General features: G+C 48.6%; 1 protein-coding gene across 9 annotated transcripts in view; it reads left to right on the forward strand.

Moving 5' to 3' along the window:
• Positions 1-19903, forward strand: part of LOC139046631 (nuclear receptor coactivator 7-like) — a 161993-nt gene that overhangs the window by 82692 nt on the left and 59398 nt on the right. For 2 of the 9 annotated variants that reach the window (XM_070535731.1, XM_070535737.1), the window contains exon 1: positions 19450-19826. The exons of 3 other annotated variants lie outside the window; for them this stretch is intronic. In XM_070535731.1, coding sequence (XP_070391832.1) covers positions 19675-19826 — 152 coding nt within the window. In that variant the 5' untranslated portion in view covers positions 19450-19674. Of the gene's footprint in view, positions 1-4441; positions 5033-19187; positions 19360-19449; positions 19827-19903 lie in introns of those variants that run through there. 4 more of the 9 variants (XM_070535736.1, XM_070535739.1, XM_070535734.1 and 1 more) reach the window with 4 other exon arrangements.

Raw genomic sequence — 19903 nt, forward strand, 5'->3', positions numbered from 1 at the left:
GAGAAAAACGAATTCTCCTTTTACATGTATTTAGATAGGGGCACCCGAGCTAAAGCTTCCTCTTAAGTGTATGCAATTTATCTTCTTCCCGCGCTGAAATAAAGGGAATTCAATGAATGTATTCGACAGCAGGGAGCTATATGTCAAATACGGCCCTTAGTGGAATTATGGTGTTTTTTTTCAATTTAAGTTTATTCTTTCCGTTTAAGTCACAGAATAATACGTACGTGGCTCAATATTAGTCGGGCGTGTCGGAAAGCTTCCAGGAGCACGTTTAAGCGACGCGTCAAATCCGCGAGCGCTGATATATGAGTGAAATTCTAAGGATCTTTAATATGACGTTTAGGGGGGCTCTCCTGGACACCGCCAGGTTCTGCCGCATTGTCGAGCTGGCCACCTGTGTCGGCTCTTATTGGCCCACGGGTTCGTTACAGTCTCTCTGATGGCTCACAGCGCTGCGGTTGGGCTGGGGCGCGCAGCATAGGCTCAACTCGAGATCTGCGGGAGGAGAGCCCTGTTCGGCCGATGAAGGGTCGCGAGGAGGAAGGTGTCTGTTGGAAAAAAAAAAAAAAGAGACATAGGAGGAGGCTGCGAATGGCGTTTTGCGCTTGACGAAGAAAAGCACTGCTGGCCAGAAGCCATGCATGCAGCTAGTGACATCGTTTCTACAACGCCATGCAAGACGCTGCCTTTGCGAGCGTATCTCTGTGCTTTTTCGCTGAGCGAGCACGAAGATGCCCAAGAACGATACATATGAGTGCACAGGTTACTCCTATACCGCCGTATTATACCGGCGCCACATTCGACTCGCGGCGTCGGCCCGTTGTGGCAGTCGGCTCCTACTCGTATAGCGGGTTCGATACCCTGGCGTACCGTGGGGCACCGTGGCTGTGCAAGAGAACCGCTCGCGTACTGATATTTCAGCGCCCACCCAGGAACACGCCAAATCTCAAAATTAATACGGAGCCCCTCACTCTGCCTTGCCTACCCCCTCCTCTCCCCCTCCCGCAGCACTGTGACATGTTTCACGTATTATTATTAGTATTAATTCGTTCCCGTTGCGGCACACCGTCCGGGATGCAGACTCTCGCGCTGAGAAGCCGCGTAGCCGACCGCACGCTTCTCTCTCGTCAGCGCCGCACGACTTCTGTTTGCGGGACGCGTTAGTTCTCCTTTTCATTCCAGCGCTTTGTGCATGGTCGCGTGCCGCCCTCGCCGCGCTAGCGCATTTTTCGCCCCCCCCCCCCCGACTAATTGGCCGGCGTCTCCACTCCTGCCTTTCTCTCTCTCTCTCTCTCTCTTGTTTCCTTCCTCAAGTCGCCTCCGTCACGGGCCGACACGGCTCTCACGAAACGCGTGACGGCGGGACAGCCGCGGGGCGCGCCTTGGATGCTGTTGTGGGGCGGGATGCGAGACGCGTGTGCATGGTGCGGGGATCCGTACTACTATATATATATATATATATATATATATATATATATATATACACGCGCACACACTTCTCCGAAAGTGTCGGTGTGGGGCCGCTTGCACTGGCCGACTGTACACGCTATTACGTTTGCCGACCATATTCTGCTACACCGCCTATCACCGGCGATCGAGGGAAAGCACCGCGCAAATCGCCGGAAATCTGATCCCGCGTTCGGATAACGCCGTCAGAGCAGGCACCGGTCAAATTTATGGCATCGAACATTACATAGGGGACGGGCAACTTGCTAATTAAGAACGGTCCTCAAAAGCGAAACTGAACTTCGGGAATGCAGATTCAGCCTGGGATAAGCTCCTGAATGTTGTAGGATAAAAGAACAGTGATGAAGAAGAAAGGAAGAAGTGAGGTTACTTAAGGACGCAGGGGCAGTTAACGAGTGGCGTAACGGCGGACGAGGAAGCAGTAATAGAGACGTTTAGCTTGTACGCTAATCCGGTAAACGGGAGCGGTTTGGGCGGGTTACCGGATGGTCGGGGCGTAAACGTGAGCGGTGAAGCCGCCTGGTGTTGTAGAGCTCAACCAGACAAACGCATAGCTAAAACTGCAGTAACTCACCATATCCTGCTTCGCCACTCGTGCAAATTTTTGGCAGCGGCGTAATTGTGAACACGATTACGCCACTGTCGAATATTTACCCCAGCAGCTAAGCAGAATACAGTAATTAGCTCTGTGGTTGTGTGGTTGAGCTTTGCGCCACCAGCTGGCGCCACCGATCGGGCCGCTCACCTTTACGCCCCCGCTAAACCGGAAAACCGCCCGCGCTTTCCCGGATACCGGACGCGCTAAAGGTCCCTAATGTCGCCCTTGCGCGTAAGCGATTCGCGACGACCGCGCCTGCTTGCCGTTCCACGTCACAGAGCGAGCCCTCATTAGCGATAAAGGCGACGTCGGAGAGCGCGCTGGCGCCTAAACATCGATGCCCTTTAAATTCCTTCACTTGCCGGATCGAGAGTTTCGTCCCAGCAATGAAACAACGCAAATAGACGAACAGAAAGCAAGTTGTTGCGCTGTTGTGCCCCCCTCCCCCTCCCCCCGTCTTTTCTTCCCGTGCATTCCTTGGCGTCTTCCGGCGCAAGAGTGTAAGGCATACCGAGTGGGCGCACGCAGCATGCAGGGACCATTCTTCCGTTTCCGCCCCTTCCGCACACGCAGGCGTGTCGTGTACGCGCCATCCTGCATGCGCGCACATGTCATCCGATCCGCGTCCCACTCTGTCTCCGTTATTCTTATGACTTTTTTTTTTCTTCTGTCGCCTCCTTTACGTCGCTCTTTCTGTAGAGTTCGTTCCCTCAGTCGCCGCCGGCTTCGCGTGTCGTGACTCACGTGACCCTGTCTCCGCGTCAGCCGTACATTCAGGGTGTTTCAGCGAACACTTTCGATAGCTTAAAAAAAAAAAAAGCTTGCGGCAGATAGCACAATTCTAGTCCATGAGCTGGTCTGCTCGAAAAGGCGGACATTACTTGCAAGAAAATAATAATAAACAACAATAAAGTTGAAATGCATAATCGATCAATTAACAAGAATTCACCAATTAGGTTTTCAACTAATTTACCTTAGGGCACATATTGCAATTTACAAATTCTAGCGGGCGAGATTGCAAGGCCTGCATGTTCACTCGGAAAAGAATTGTGTGGATGACACCATGTACGAGACGTGCGCCGTCAAACTTGCGGCAAAAATGTGCTGTCGTCCCACTTACTTTCTTGGCAAAACGTCCTTTTATGCATTCAAGCACAAAAGTAACTGGAAGACTATGCGTTTCTCCGCGAAGTTCAGGAATTGATGTCTCGAAACTGGTGTCATCCTGAGAATTCGTTCCAAGTGGATCCGCCTTGCGAACTCCCCAACTAGAATTTGCAAGTTGCAATATGTGCCATGAGGTAACTAGATAAAAACTCAATTGGTGAAATTTTGTTAATTAGTCGATTATGCATTTCAATTCTTTGTGCAAATAATGTTCGCATCTTCGAGTAGACCAATTCATGAACTAGAATTGATATCTGCCGCAGGCAACGGCAACTAAAAAAAAAAAATGAAAGCGTTCGCTGAAACACCCGGTATATGGTCGACTTTCCCACCAGCACGACGACTTTGTCGCAGAACTTGTGACGCCGGTTTCCCGCCGCTGCGACAGAGAATGAAAGCGCAAAGGACAAATATAGGCTTCCAAAACGCTTATAACCGCGCCCATATCATCTGCGTTGATTCTTTTCATAGACGTTTATATACACACACACGAGCCCGCCATCCTGCCATTTTACACGCACGCAGCGCGCCTGGGAGCAAGTCCCGCGTGCCGTGCCGCTGCGCTCAGCTGTTTTGTATCCTTCACTCCTCGCGACCGGTGTCTGGGTCTCTTCCTCTCTCGCCTCCCTCCCCCTGTTCGCCCTTTCCCTTAATTCTCCACGTCGTCGATACTTCTCACTTTGTTTGCCTGCCTCTGTCTTCCTTTGTGCCTCCTACCGAATAATCATCCCCCCATCGTTGGATACAGTAGGGTCTACTAGTTACTGCGGTACACTAGTTTACAGGAGCGTCATCCTTCATCGCCGCCACTTTTTCTCTCGTTTCTTTCCTCGTCGTACATCCTCCCGCTCGTAATAGCTCGTTCTCCCATCAGAGGGCGCCGCCGTTCGAGTGTTCCCGTTGCTGTCATTCTCTTTCGTTTGCACCAGTTAAACAAAATAGCAAATAAAGAAGGAAGAGAAAGAGACTGACAGAGAGAGAGGCGGTGTCTGTCGTTTAAAGTAAGGCGTCCTGCTGTCACGTCGCTGAGTTTGCGCTGGCAGCGGCAGCGATAAGATACCGCTCTACTTTCCGCCCTCCGACGCCGCCGCCGCCGGCCTTCGATACGACGTCGACCGCCGATACGAAACATCGACTGCGTGTTCGCTATATTTGCGCCCGCGCTCTTGTGGGCCGCTCAGTGCCGCGTCGAGCAGCATCCGTGGTCGCCATCCGAGTACGTCATTTCAGAGTTGCCGTGGTGACGTCGAAGCTGTTGTCACTCTCTGGTGCCCGTTGCCTGCCTATACAGCTGATGTGCGTATACAGCAGGTCGTTCTTGTGCTCCCTTGCCGCTCATCATCGCTGCGGCTCAGCGCTGAGGACTCGCTCATCGCCGTAGTCGGGGAACCATCGTCGTCGTTTCGTTGCTGAACAGTGACGGGCGGCTGCCGGACCTCGCCGTGTTCGTCGTTTCAGAACAGGCGCAAGAGCGGCAAGCGAAGCTATTGCTTTCTATTTTACATTATTGTAGCCGTTCAAATAGGATAATGTACGTGTTTCGTACTGTGCACCAAGTCCCGGCAAGCAGCTGACTGAGTAGTGACTAAAAGTACGCCGTTCGTGCGTCGCCTGACAATTGCCACGTTGGGCACGATTGCCGGTGTCTGTGGTCCGATTGCGTTGGCCTTCTGGACCCCTCCGCTGTTTCCTCTGGTGCGTCCGTGATTGTGTGTTTCCGTGTAAAGACGATCGAGGCAGAAGAACGATGCCGGCGTTTACGAGAGCCCTGGCCGTACTTCTCTACAACAAAATTCGGTAAATGGAATTTTTTTTTTCCTTTGCTTAGCCGTTGTCGCGCGACACGCCCTGTCGTGCAGCTGGGATATAGTACGTATAAAATACAAATTTGAGTCAATAGACGTGAACTGTTTAGACTACATTTCAGATATGTGACGTCCACAGAGTTCGTCTAGTATATAAAGTATAACAGTGGTCTGTAGACTTCGTCAGATTATATTAGACGACGGGCTTTGTACAGAGAATCTATGGATAATTTTGTGAGAGGGCGTCGGTTGCGATGCTGCGAGTGTGGCGTATACACTCTACTACAGTGAAACGACGCATTTCTCCGGTTTATAAAGAGCTCCCGCTGTCAGACGTCGGATCTGATATGATGCGTTCCTTCTAAACCCGTGTGTATGGGTTGAACGAATGCCTTAACGATGGTATATACTGTATAAATGCGTGAAGTTTCTATCACGGCTGTGCCGCAGTTGCTCGCGGCGTCGACTTCAAGCCAGCTATAGGAGATATTCATTTCATGCGCGCACTGCAGTCTGCGACAATCGAGACAGGCTTAATCCGTTGCGTGACAGTCGCGAGACGCATTATGCACGTCTCTGCCGGTGACAGTGACGGATGTCGCCTGCTCAGATGGGACACATATAAAAGGTCTATCAAGAAGAATGAATAGTCAGCCGCGGAACGCGCGCCATACGGCGTGCTTTGGAGTCGGGCTAGTGCATGGGCCGCCTGTGTGGTGCCGTGTGCACAAGGTTCTACGCGATTGGCTAGAGTTTCCGGTACGTTGCCCTGTACGAGAGCCCTGTACCGGGACTCCATACAGCGGGCCTTTTTTGTTTTGTTTTTGTTTTTTCTCCTTTTTTGAAACGTTGAAAGTCGGCCAAACTCTCCTTGATACCCAACATGTCGCTTCTCGCTAGGCGCTTCCAAGAATGCAATCATTGCTTTGTTACGAGTGCTCTGCTTGTGGTGGTACAGTGTTATGTGGGGAGCTTGGAAAGTGTGCTTAATGTCACTTGAAAAAAAAAAAATCCGAATGTGTCTCAGGGAAAAATAAGAGCTGATCAGAGGTGATCGCAGACGGGGAGAAAAGCGTCAGCCTGTAGCAGAGGGCTGAGGCTTCTTTTCCTTTATAGCCCATTTTTGGTCAAATGCAACCTGTGCTTGTCGTTTGCGCGCCGCGCTATTTATTACAAATATGACTTTCCCCTCGGAGTCACCATTGATGTCGACACAGTTTTGCAGTCAGTTTGCGCTTATCACGGCATGTGAAAAAAAGTTATGTTTAAAGTTATCTTTTGTTTAGCTTTACATCTATCCAACACTATCCTGGTCACACCTTATACGGCTTCATATCATATTGACCGCAAATAAAGACGGGGACAGCGGAAGAGAACAAAAAAAAAAAATTTGCCGTCCGTGTTGTTTTTGTGTTCTCTTCCGCTCTCCCCGTCTTTATTTGCGGTCAATATGACATGCAGTAAACACCAACTAGGCCAAACTGAAATTCTTCTGAAGCTTATACGGCTTCAGTGTGAAAAACAGTGCGCTCCATCATCACGGATATTGTTTTACAAAATAGCGCGATTTTCCATTCCTCAAGTCTTTACTGCGAGTTTTCACACACGTTTCCATCGTATTTCTCTTTCGTAAGACGAGGATCTCCCTGAGCAAGCGAACTGGTTTTCGTGAACTTCTTCAGTCATAGTTGAACAGCGATGTCCTGTAGCTTGTCCAAACGCTTTGACGTTGATTTGGTGCCGTTCTAGCTGCGGCAATAGCTCCACTTGGAACAACGCATTTCAGCCAAGCTTGATGCGCATAGTCGTAGTACGTGGGCTTCATCGTGTGCTATACTAATGTGTCTTGTCTTGAATCAAGCAAAAACACTCCTGGGTGTTTCTCTGTGTAAAGATACTTGATTACCGAAGTGAACGTCAATTGACGTTCACTATAGTGTGAACTATAGTGTATCTACATAAGAAAAGTATAAAGGTACCTATAAAGAAAGGGGTCAGGCAAGGAGATGCAATTGCTCCATTATTATTCACTGTATGCTTGGAAGAAGTATTCAAGCTATTAAACTTAGAAGGCATAGGGGTGAGGATCAACGGCGAATATCTCAGCAACTTTCAGTTTGCAGATGACATTGACCTCTTCCGCAACACCTCACGCGCAAACCCGTCTCTACAAGATATCGACTGTGTTAGTAAAAATTTGCATGGTATATGGAAAGCACACGTGCGTCGGACCCTGCGCCAAAAGTGCTTGCTGCTGCGCCAAATCGGCTTTTTGCCTGCGTCAGGACCTGCGCCAAAAGGCGAAATGATTGTTCCACCACTGAGATCGCCAGTCAGCCTCTTGAGTCCGCGAAGGAGCACGTTTACCTTTTACTTACAGGTGACCGGGATCATGAGAAGGAAATTTACAGAAGAATAAAAGTGGGATGGAGTGTATACGGCAGGCATTGCCAGATCCTGACTGGGAGCTTACCACTATCATTGAAAAGAAAGGTGTCCAATCAATGCATTCTACTGGTGCTAACGTATTGGGCAGAAACTTGGAGGTTGACAAATAAGCTCGAGAATATGTTATGGACCGCGCAAAGAGCGATGGAACGAAAAATGTTCGACGTGACGCTAAGAGACAGGAAGAGAGCAGTGTGGATCAGAGGGCAGATGGGGATAGCCGATATTCTAATTAACTTTAAGATAAAGAAAATGAAGCTGGACGGGCCATGTAATTTTCAGGGTGGATAACCGGTGGACCATTAGTGTTATACTGAATGGTGTGCCATGAGAAAGCAAGCGTAGTCGAGGACGGCAGAAAACTAGCTTGGGTGATGAAATTGGGAAATTCACAGGCGCTAGTTGGAATCGGCTGACGCAGGACAGGTGTAATTGGAGATCGCAGGGAGAGGCCTTCGTCCTGCAGTGTACATAAAATAGGCTGCTGCTGCTGATGATGATGGAGGACGCCAGCTGTTTGTGCCGCTTATTTTGAGTGAAGGAGCTTTTCGAGACCTACATATACGCCTCTAACACGTTTAGAATGGAGCCCCAGTGTTCCAACACCTCTATTGGATAGCGGTTTTTCTATCTTTTAAATATGTTTAACAGTTAGAAAGCGTTAATGTCCTTGTTCAACCCGAAACCGAGCAATCGCCTTCGCTAATCTCTGAGCATTAAATTGGCAAGTGCGCCGAACGTTAATTTGTTTCCACCGATCTCTTTTGACATATGCTTCCAACCCAGCTGCATTTAATAATGTTATTTAATGCTGTTTTAATTACTGTATTTAATGAAATCTTGCAGCGCGAGTCGGTACCTATATATCTTTTGAGAGTAGTGCCGCAGTGAGGGGCTGTGAATTAATTTGCCGCACTTTGTGATTAATTTTTTTTTCGATACACCTGCGTTAGATTGTAGCCGCCGTGACTGCGAAGTCGAACCGGTGACTTCGCGGTCGGCAGCACAATTAATGTCGTAGTCGCAGAGTTGTATTGGGCAGTTAATGCGAATGTAGTAGCTGACGTCTCGCTTCGTGTCGCCGCAATATACGTGCAAACAGTTTTGTTTTGTCGTATACGCCGGCCGCGTGTCGGTGCGTTTGTGCATCGTTTGTGTGCACGTGTGTCTGAGCGCGCTTAATGCGGACATGGACCCCTGGCTGCGTCCCCGATTTATGTAGCGCGCAGATGTCCGCACCACATGTCCGGGGCTGTGTTGAAATAAGAGCTTTCTTTCTTTTTTTTTTTTTGCTGACCTAACAAAGTACACGTCTTGAAAAATGGGACACGAGGTGCATATACAGCTGGTGGCTCACTTTAGGAAAATATTGCTTCGTTGCAAAACTTGTTTTTCTTTTTTCTTTTTAAAGACATCTGCAAAGGGCCTCACCGCAACCGTTCCAGACTTCATTGCTTATCGCGCACCCCATCGCCTTAGAAGCAGGAGCTTTCTTTCTTTGCAAAGAAGCAGTAGCTTTAATAGCATTTTCTTACATATATATGAAACTAGATCCTGCATGAATATATACACCGACACGTGATGTCCTCATAGGCGAGTCATTTCGGCGTGTGTGCTTGGAGAAAATTGCCGGTAGAAATGCAGCAGGTGCAGGGCCAAAGAAATGCTAAAGCTTGCGCCTCATGACCCATCACCTACCCAGATAACGGAAGCTGTGCGAGCTTTGTACAGTAACATCACGCCGTGAGGTCAACAGCCTATCCGTCTCATGGAGTAATCCTTTTCTTTTTTTCTAAAGTATCGCTCTCAATATATATGAGTGCAGGGTTGTCCTGGAGATGACGTTGCAGACACAACGCTCAGGCCCCTTGCTCATGTTTGCTTGTTACATCGTGATCCTTTTAAGCAAAGCCTCTTAGAGGTGCCCTACACGTGCGTGTAAACTTTGATGGCGACTAGGAAAGTTTAGCACGAAGGGTGGTCGGTGATTGAGCAGTACTTTCCTGCTGGCTTGTCTGCGCGGGTTTGGAACTAGCTGGAACAAAATGTTGGCTTCTTTCCAGGGTGCGCGCGGTTTGCTCTCAGCAATTCGCAAATTTTGGCGTTCGGCAGCACCGATCCCTGACCACTGATGCATTGCTCTATGATCTGAGCTCCGCTACTCATACTGCGCATATATATATATATATATATATATATATATATATATATATATATATATATATATATATATATATATATATATATATATATATATATATATATATATATATATATATATATATATATATATATATATATAGAGAGAGAGAGAGAGAGAGAGAGAGAGAGAGAGAGAAAATCTATCGATCAGTTTATCGACCACTCAAACAATATGCGAACCTCTTGTTGCGGGCACGTGCCTTCTGGACCGTCGGCTCTCTATGGGAGGGCGCGTGTGGATACAAAACAATGGAACTTGTTTCTTTCGAACACTGATAAGACACCGTTCTTGCATGTGTTGACCGGTCCACGCGGGACCGGGGCGTACTGACCACAGGCGGAACGAACCGGTTACCCTTCTACGCCTCCCTCCCGCCCCATCCCGGGCTACCGCTCTCTCTCTCTCTCTCTTTTTTTGCCATCCTGGCGTTTGTCTTACGTGACTTTCTATCATCGCTTCTTACTATAGAACAGGTGCTACTTACGGGTCGCTAAACCATGCGTGTTCGGGTGACCCTCCTTCCAGGTCCAGAGGAGGAGACCCTATAAAGGTGTTGATCATATCTGATTACTGCAGCAGCAGCTATAACAATAAAGTGGACGTAAAATGAAAATGTGTCCCCCCCTAAGTCATGCTTTGCACATGTGTGGACGCTGCGCGACTTATTTTCATCACTTATGTTTCGTATACAGACAAGGCCATACGCACACGCGAGCGCGACAAGAGATCCACGGACGTTAGGCAGAGATTCTCCTGCATATCGCCTTGTCGACCGACGTGCCTCAGTTTCATTTAGCGGAGTATCCTTAACACACTGCTGCTTTGCCGAAGGGCCTACCACATTTGGCAGGAAGTTCGGTAATGCGTCGGCCCGTCAGCAATAGTGAAGGCGTACTTTTTTTTTCTTCGTCACAGTGTCAAAGCAAGGTTTATTAACTCTGTATTTACGAGGACTCGTTAAAAATTGTTCGAAGCGTCACCCTACTCTATTTGACCATCTTTCGACCGAGTCTGCATCACCTTGGAATGAAAATATGTAACTTTGGCGTATTTACTGTGAGTCCATCATAATTAGTGGCTCAGCGGAGCGATAACGCTGTGCTGTTATAGAAGCGTTGTCCTCTGTACTATTCAGAAGAATTCGTAAGTAATAAATATAAAATAAGTTATCCCTATTTTTCTTCCCCTGGCACATTGGCTCACGATTAGCGTATTTTCTTATTGTATAATTACCCAGCAGATAATAAAGAACTGTGCCGTAGTCTGTTTGTAGAAAAAAAAAAAACGCTTTGTGCTGTTACGCCTCGGCGGGCGCTTGAGGGCTGCAGCTGTTGCGCGCTTCGCAAGAATTAAAATGAAAAAAAAACGCACTTGCCCTGTTTTGCGTTTTCTTTTCTCTTGTTCACTCTTACGGCTACGTGCACTATCGGACCGGAACATATTTTTCTTTTGCTTTTTTTTTTAAAGAACCAGAACACGCGTGCTTGTGCTCGCCAGTTTCGGAACAACGGGTGTGTTCTGCGCGCTCCCCCGTGATGCGTATAATGCCCAGCGAACATCGACCAAATTAAAGAAACTAAATTATGGGGTTTTACGTGCCAAAACCACTTTCTGATGATGAGGCACGACGTAGCGGAGGACTCCGGAAAGTTCGACCACCTGGGGTTCTTTAACGTGCACCTAAATCTAAGCACACGGGTGTTTTCGCATTTCGCCCCCATCGAAATGCGGCCGCCGTGGTCGGGATTCGATCCCGTGACCTCGTGCTCAGCAGCCTAACACCATAGCCACTGAGCAACCACGGCGGGTCATCGACCAAATGGTTGTTCTCGGATGTAGTGTCACGCATAAGGAGGTAATATTTATCGCATGAAAGTGTGTTCGCGTCCCGTAGCGTCTGTTTCGCTTTCTACTTCCGGTCCCGATAGCATGTGCGCTGAGTGTCTCCGTACAGCTCTGTCGTCACGCGAGACTCATCGGGACATCCGTCTTACTCCTTTACGACGCCGTCGAGGAAGCGCACATCATTCACTATCTTCGTCACGACGTTTTGACATGTGCTTTCATACGGAGTCGGTGAGTCATGTCGGAGGGGGTCGCACGCGGGCTGAGCAGGCGTGTATTGAAATTCGCTAGCGTTAGGGCTGGCGTTCCAGGCGGTCAATTTACGTTCGAGATAAACCTCGAGGTTGGAAAAAAAATGCTATGGTGAAGTCTGTCCGTTTGTCCTGGCTATGGACAGCACGATCCAGAAATCTTCAAGAAAGCCTTATTACGCGACTTATAGTTAAACGTATTCTGTGCCATATCGTGTTCTCAAAAGGTTTCTCGCGAAATGATGTGCACGATTTGGCGACGCCTTTCCCGACTTTCGCCTATCTTAGCGGGTAAAAGCAGCTCTAATGCACGGGTAGTAGATATATAGCGTTCATTTTCCTCGTATGACGCTCTAAAAGGAAGCAGTGCCAACGTACATCTGATACCTCGCTACCATTTAAACAATGATGCGCATCAAACATGCCCCAAGGCAAGTCTTCGTCGTAATAAAGGGAAAATAATAATAAGTGAGACCACGTGAGTTGGCTCTTTCGTGAGACCTCGTAGCGTGCAGAGAAGCGTGCTTGCGGTATTTTAACTTTACCCTGTAGCTTTTGCTATGTTCGGGCTCACCATGGCCAATGGGTTCGATCCCCCGGCCTGACGCATAAAAGCAATTACGAAGCCGTGCCATCGGCAGGGGGGAGGGGGAGGGGGGGGGTGTAGCATCGTAACTTCGTTTGAGCAACCGAACATAGCGGTTTCGCGTCGTCCGCGCGGAGTATCTGTTGTGACGTTTTACTATACACCGGAGCGCCACCCTTCCAGCTGAGTGCCTTCCTGGCCCCATATTGCTATGCATTGCGTGACCCAATATTACGTGGCTAGACCGGACCAGTTCTCTGAGCGATCGAGAGCCACCAGCTGAAGATGCCATAAGTGCTGAAATATTTATGGTGCGCAGTCGGGTTATCCGCTTAATGAAGGTGAGAGATCGCTTTTCGGGGTGTTCTGACGACGCGAAAGAATCGATCTCCACAGTGCACTGTGCCAGTGTCTGTCGTTTTGTCTTCTCTATTTCCGTCCATTGTATTCGACTCTCTCGCTGCGCCTCTGAAACCGAGTGGGTGTGGTGACATTTCCGCGACAGCGAAAGTTGCGCGGAAGCTGGTAGACGTCGTGCCTCCGCAGAGTCATCACGCCCTCTCGTCTCGGAGCTACCGCTGTCACCAACGCTGCTTAACTATAGGAGGAAGCAGCGTGCGGTCACCATTGGAGGGGCGCGACTACACCGCTTCGCTGAATCCTTATCGGCGCTAGCGTCGCTCGACGCACAACACATATGGCTTCCTGGGGAAGCCGCGCTTGAGTTCTTGAAGCCAGAGGTTGGTTAAATAATTACTACTAATTATGTCATTAGGTGAAATGCAAAAAAAAAATAATCTGAGTGTCTTCAAGCGACGGCAAACAACATTGCCGTGGTTCTGTCCAGCCACGTTACATTTGCGTATTTTTACATCTTGGTGCGTGATAGCTGGGACGCCCTGATATATATTCGCCTGGTTACGACGTGCGCGTCCCTATATGCGCGGTGCGAAAAGCCCGTGGCGCGGAGGCTGCAGTAAACACATACGCGGTTCGCTCGCACGTCCGAGTGGTGGTGGTAGAAACATTTGTTGCCAATGATATGAATGGTGGGGGCGAAGACCCCGGTGCGAAGTGAAGTGCTCGGTTACACAGGTTGGTGCATTGCATTTTCGGAATACCATGAAGGCGGCTTTTACCGAGAGCTTCGTATGCTGTCGTTCGGGCAATTATTTGCACGTCCGCGCAGCCCTTTGCGTGTGCCCTATCGTGTTGTGCCGCCGGGAGGCGTTTTATCGCCACTGTTTACTTCTGAACCTCTACACTGGCTTGCTTCCTTCATTTCCAGTCTGCGGGAGTCGTATACGCGGGAGCAGAGCTATATAGACGGTTCTGTTATGGAACTGGTTCTAACGCTCTCTCTCTCCCCCTCGATCCACTCCTGTAGTGTTTACGTCCCCATACAAGTAGTTTCACCGAACACTTTCAAAACTGTCTAAAAGTTTTTTGTGGCAGATAGCACAATTCTACTTCAGGAGCTGGTCTATTCGAAGAGGCGGCCATTACTTGCAGAAAGAATTGAAATGCTTGATTGACAAATTAACAAAGATTCACTAATTAACTTTTTATATAGTTACCTTATGGACCATATTGCAATTTACAAATTATAGCGCTGGAGTTCGCAAGGCGGATCCACTCGGAACGAATTCTCAGGTTGACACCAGTTTCGAGATGTTAATTCCCGAACTTTCCGGAGAAATGCATTGGCGTTCCAGTTACTTTCTTAACAAAACGACGTTTTATGCATTCAAGTACAGAAGTAACTGGAATGCCAATGCATTTCTCCGGAAAGTTAGTGTTTTGCAGTTAATGCCTTGAAATTGCAGTTTGTTCATCCCTTCAATGCCCGTTTTGAGCTTTGGGATGTTTTCGTCCTTCTGTCCAGGGTATTTCACTGTTCACCGCGAGTGAAGCTAATGTTGGTCGCGTTTTGCCTGTTTAAGGCATAACAAAGCATCTCTTGCAAAGTGCTACGTACGGCAGCGGTAAAAAAAAATGCAGTAGAAAAGCCTTGGTTACTGTGTAATCTGTGCCGAGAGGAGCGTGTGTGTGTGTGGATATATATATATATATATATATATATATATATATATATATATATATATATATATATATATATATATATATATATATATATATATATATATATATATATATATATATATATATATATATATATATATATATATAATTATTACGCGTCATGCCATAACCCCTGCGTCGATATAAGAGGTACATAATTAGTGACTAATTTTATACGTCCCAAGGTTACAGATCCATGGGCTATGAGTGACGTCTTATAGTGGATGGGCGCTGCGAGTTAACAATGTACTTTATAGCGTAGCGTAGATCTGTACCGTAATAGGTATGCGGGAACACCGCCGATGACGGCGGTGCCACGAATAGCTGTGATGAACCCAAAATGCGCTAGAAGCGCTCTTGTGTGCGTCATTGCTCCTACCTCGAAAAATAGAAAAGACGCTACAAGTACAGCCATCATAATCATGCATTTACAGTCATGTTTACGCTTGCCGACAAGTGGAACTCAGTCGGTTGTTTACAGAGATAATCCTGTGCGGTTTATTGTTCGGATGCGGCGTGGCAAGATGTCGACATGTTTACCTGTCGCTGCTCCTCGCGTCTGCACCTAAGTATAAGTATAAGTATAAGTATAAGCTCTGTATAGCTTATATGTAGGATACTTTGGGAATCTCGGCACACGAGCGTTACTTTCAACCCTCCACAAGGTCGAACTCGCGACATTGTGCTGAGCAGGCGCAGCCATGGCTTCTGGGTTACCCGTATAGGATCCACGCATCGAGACGTAACCAATAGAAGTACGCTGCAGCTCGGATGAAGGTTGTTATAGGCCGCCCCCTTTAACGTAAAGGGTGAACTTGGCGAAGGTTATACAATGAGCTGCGGCGTATGCAGATATCGGTTGTCCTTCAGCACCACTTAAAGAGCGCGTTCTCGGGAACGGCAATATCAGCAGCCAAAACACCTCGCACTTGTGCCGGTTTACGCGCGTTTACCCACTCGTCGACGCGCCGGCGCCAGATAGTATTCGCCTGATCGAGTATACCTAACCGAACAGGAGGGACACACACGTAATGAGCGCGCCTTGGGAGTAAACAAGGGACTATCTCTCCACACCGCATCGAAGCAGTTTTGGCAGCCGACTGTTACGTGGCCGCGGCGCGCCGGTTCGCTTATCGACGCCTTATTTGCCTCAGTCGAGAGCATTGTTCTCGCCTGAAAAGATTGAGATTAGTGCTCTCCATATTGGCGGTCGCAGGGTGCGTGCGTTATGTATCGCGTTTGGCCTCTGCTACGCATATATGATATATGCACGGCGCGAGCACTTAGTTTATGCTCCGCCGTCGCTTACCTATAAGAAATGTCGTGGGTCGCACAATGTACTTATTCAGTAGCATTGTGTGCTTACAGTGAGATTGCATACACAACCTATGTGATCATATGAGAGAATATTGTGTTCTTTGGATGTACGGCTAGTGGGGTTTATTAAATTTGCATTGCAGTAAGGCCGTGTAGGCCTGTCAAGCTGGAACGAAGCACTTTCGGAACATCATTGTGTAGACTCCCCTTTAAAAACGATATTAATTAAAAAGAATATTAAGTAGCGTACGTATGGTTCGACATTGCATCACCTTTAGTGAAGTTTAAACGATAACGAAATTGTGGAACAAGTAGTCGAAATGTGAAGGCACCAAGTATTCGTTCATCGAATGGCAAATGAAACGAGTGCTATCGGGTCGTCGTCACCTACTTCTCTGGCTTGAACGGAGCACTGACGCAGCACATTGGAATGCGCCAGCTGGGCTGCGGACAGTTGGAGCGACGTTAGTTAGATGTGCAGCTGCAGTGGATCACAAAAGCTCCGGTGAATTTGTTCGTCTTCTCGTCGGTCGTGTATCTGGCTCAAGGGAGTATGAAGGCCTGCGCACGTTATAGTACTTGAAAATGTTGTGTTGCCGCTGGTAACTTGCCACCTAAACTAATTAACGGTTGTGTCTGGTAAAAGCGTCGGCTTCACCCCGCGTCCGGTACGAGCAGCACGTGGCGTGACGTTGTGTTGCACTGTCGCCACTTTTCACCTGTGTCATTGATTACGCTATTCAGGAAAGCAGCACGCCAATGTAGGGCAGGATTTCACTGGTCACTGGTGTAAAGTGTGTTTCAAAGTTAATTGCTCACCACGATATGCAACGCATAAGAATCGGTGTGTTTGCGCAACCATGTATTTGAAGCCAACCTCCACGACGTTCGCCTTTCTTTCTTTCTTTCTTTCTTTCTTTCTTTCTTTCTTTCTTTCTACATACGCAGGGCAACAAAATATGTGGAGACAAAACATACGGTGTTGTAAAGCTAATGCACTGTAGATTCTTCTAAAACATGACGCTCAGATGTGATGTGTTTTTAATTCAAGGATAGTATCGTCGTATCAAAAATTTTTTGAGCATCACAATGGTTGTGTTTGTCTAGGAGCGCAGGCAGAAAGCTTATGCAAAGGCGGTGTTTGCGTAGCGCATGAAAGTAGGAAAGGAAGGACAGAGACTCTTTACTCGTCTCTGTCCTTCGTTTCCTAATTTCGTGCACTACGCAAACACCGCCGTTATGAAACCACGACCAACTCGCCCAAGTCTCTACCCTAATACGCTTATGCGAAGGTTTGACTAGGGGTCTGCGTCCCCTATACAGAAAATTTAGACCTTGCCAATATCATTTCTAATAGGTAAAGCAAACCATACTCGACTCACAAAGCGAAGATTACGCAATAGTTAGCGATAATGAAATGCATTACATATATACACTTAGTGCGTATCATCTATGCGCCAACAAAAAAGTATACAATGGACGGATTGAAAAAGTAATCAGTGAAAGGTTAGCTAGTAACTACCGTGGAAAAATGATTACAAATACATATAATTACAATAACTAACCTATATTGTGCATTAGGTCCTCAAGCTTGGCCTCTGTTAACGGCTTCCTTTTTTGCTTTTAGACGCGATCTGTATACATATGTAAGTAATCACTTTCTTGACTCCACAACTATTGATAAATCCCCCCCTCTCTCTCTCTCTCTCTCTCACGCACACACACACACACACACACACACACACACGCACGCACGCACACACACACACACACACACACACACACACGCACACACACACACACACACACAGAGAGAGAGAGAGAGAGAGAGATCAGTGCGACCAGTGTAGAACTCATCTTCCTATTTGTTTCCAGCTTTACCTATTTAATGAACAGTCAATTATTGCTAGATTTTTGCTCGTTTAGCGATGCAGTTAGACGAAGCGAACTTGCAGGTTTAGTTCGTCCGACTGCATCAGACCGCAGAGAGAGCTACAGCATCTGTGTTGGGCTGATCGCTGGAATTGCGCGCGCGTATGTGTGCAGGTGTGTGTGACAAAACTTCATGAAACTGTTGGGGGCGAGGGCTTACGGAGTCGCCATCTGTCGGAAACGTCTCCTTTGCGTAGTTTGAGGGATCACGCGGCGCGCTCCTCTTAGGTTTGGCTGCCGGCGCTCAATAAAAACACAGCGCTGGAGCCCTCCTGGACATTTCTGTCAGTACTTTCGAAACGACGGGAAGTTTTCTACCGTCAAGATAATAACCTTCGGCAAACAGAAAGCACAGAATAGTTTACAGACGCTATACCTTTTTACCGAATATAATATATACGTACAGTGAACGCCACTCTGCGCGCTCGCCGCGATGGAGTCTCCCGAACCGGCTTCTTGCGTGAAAGGTTGCGTCGCACTGTATGTTTATCGGTCTTCTTAGCGTGCAGTTTCCCGCTGCCTCTTTTTCGTAATGCTGTGCATTAATTCGTAACATAAACATGACCATATATGCCATGCCTTTTTTTTAATGTGCTTCTTACCGCTCCCTTTCCATTCCAGTGAACTTACCGGTGTCTAGCATCAAAGGTTTCATAAACCAAACCGTCATGACATTAGCCGGGCTGCGGGCGAGCGTCTCAGTGCGCCTTCTGTGCTACTCAACCGACGTGACGTGGCCGAACGTCGCAGTCCCGACGCCGTAGCAGAAATCTTCCTCGCGTCTGTGCTTGCTGCATACCCGAGTTGTAGCCGATGGCTGTTTACCGGTTCCAAGTTTCGCTTGCCAAGCTTCACGCAGCTTCTTGTCCTGCGGCTACGTGTGCATAAGGCTGACACCGGGCTCCGCTGCGTACGTCCGGCACTGCGGCACCGAGCAGTAGCCTACCATGCTGCACGCCTCCAAAGGCAGCCACTACCTATTATAGTGCTTTCAAATTTTGTGAAGCAGACACCAAAGGCGGGAAAGCCCCACCACTTAATCAGAACCACAACGCAAGTGGGACTTTAAGCTTTCGCTTTCATCATGCTTCGGCGATTCCGAAGCAGCCGACGCGGCCGCTGTGTCCACGTGATCCCTCATGCCACGTCACGTCGACAGTGACGCCAGCTTTTCCAGTGGTGGAGCTCGCCCCTAATGGAGGCTAGCTAACCCGATTTCCGTTTCCTAATCATGCCGGAAATGTTCTCGGTAAGATCGTTTATACCCTGAAAGGAATGTCCACTCGAACACGAGTGCTCGTTGCTCTAAAACGCCAATACATTGCTCCGAGAGACATTTCCCGCAGGTGCCATAAGAACCGCACGTTTTCAGCTGTGACGTCATCGCCACGTATAGACAAGCAGCCAACGCTTGGCGCGTTCATCTTTTTTTTTGTAAAGTAAGGGATCGTCAATCAAGCTAGACGACGGCGCATCACGTGACGCTGCCACGGCAGTCTATCGCATTCTGAACGCACCGGTCGTCTTGGTCTCACACGCGGCCCAACACTACGTCACGCGCGTGCATCGGAATGCACCGAACTGTTTTTCAGTCGTGCGCCACGTGCGATCCCTGCCTTACGATGCCTGTCGTTGGGCATAGGTAACCCCGGCGGGTCAGTCCCTGCCCTTACTTTTATATGCGTCTTCTTTCTCTCTCCTCCTCTTTCCTCTCTTTTAATCTCGCCGTGAAATCTCTCGCATTCGAGTCGCACCGTACACTCGCGTGCGTGGTCGCTTTTGTGTGTCCGGCGAATCGTGCGCGCCGGTTCGGCGTTCGCCGTTGTTTGTCGCTTGCCGACCGAGTTCGACGGGAGGAGGAAGCGTTCTCGTCGGCAGCCACGCCGCGTGTACCAACGTATGTGCTTGTGTGTGTCGCCGTTCGGAGCTGCGTTGGTGCTGGCGCTGAGCGCTGGCGGATGCACTAGCAGATGTCACGGCGGCCAGCTGTGGCGGCCCCGCCGCCGTCGACGAGGCCTCCGCGCAGCCTGTGGCGCGCCGCCACTCGCCGACTCGTCGTGGTTCTCGCCGCCTCGTGGCACCGATCGCGGTCGACGCTCGGGTCGATCCGCCGAGCTAACAGGTAACTGGCGGCCACGTCGAGCGCGCATTTGTTCCCGTGTAGCTCGTTTCGGACTTATCCTGTTCTGCAACCAGCGT

Source organism: Dermacentor albipictus, chromosome 3, assembly GCF_038994185.2.
Source record: "Dermacentor albipictus isolate Rhodes 1998 colony chromosome 3, USDA_Dalb.pri_finalv2, whole genome shotgun sequence".
In the NCBI taxonomy this organism is placed as follows: Eukaryota; Metazoa; Arthropoda; class Arachnida; order Ixodida; family Ixodidae; genus Dermacentor; species Dermacentor albipictus.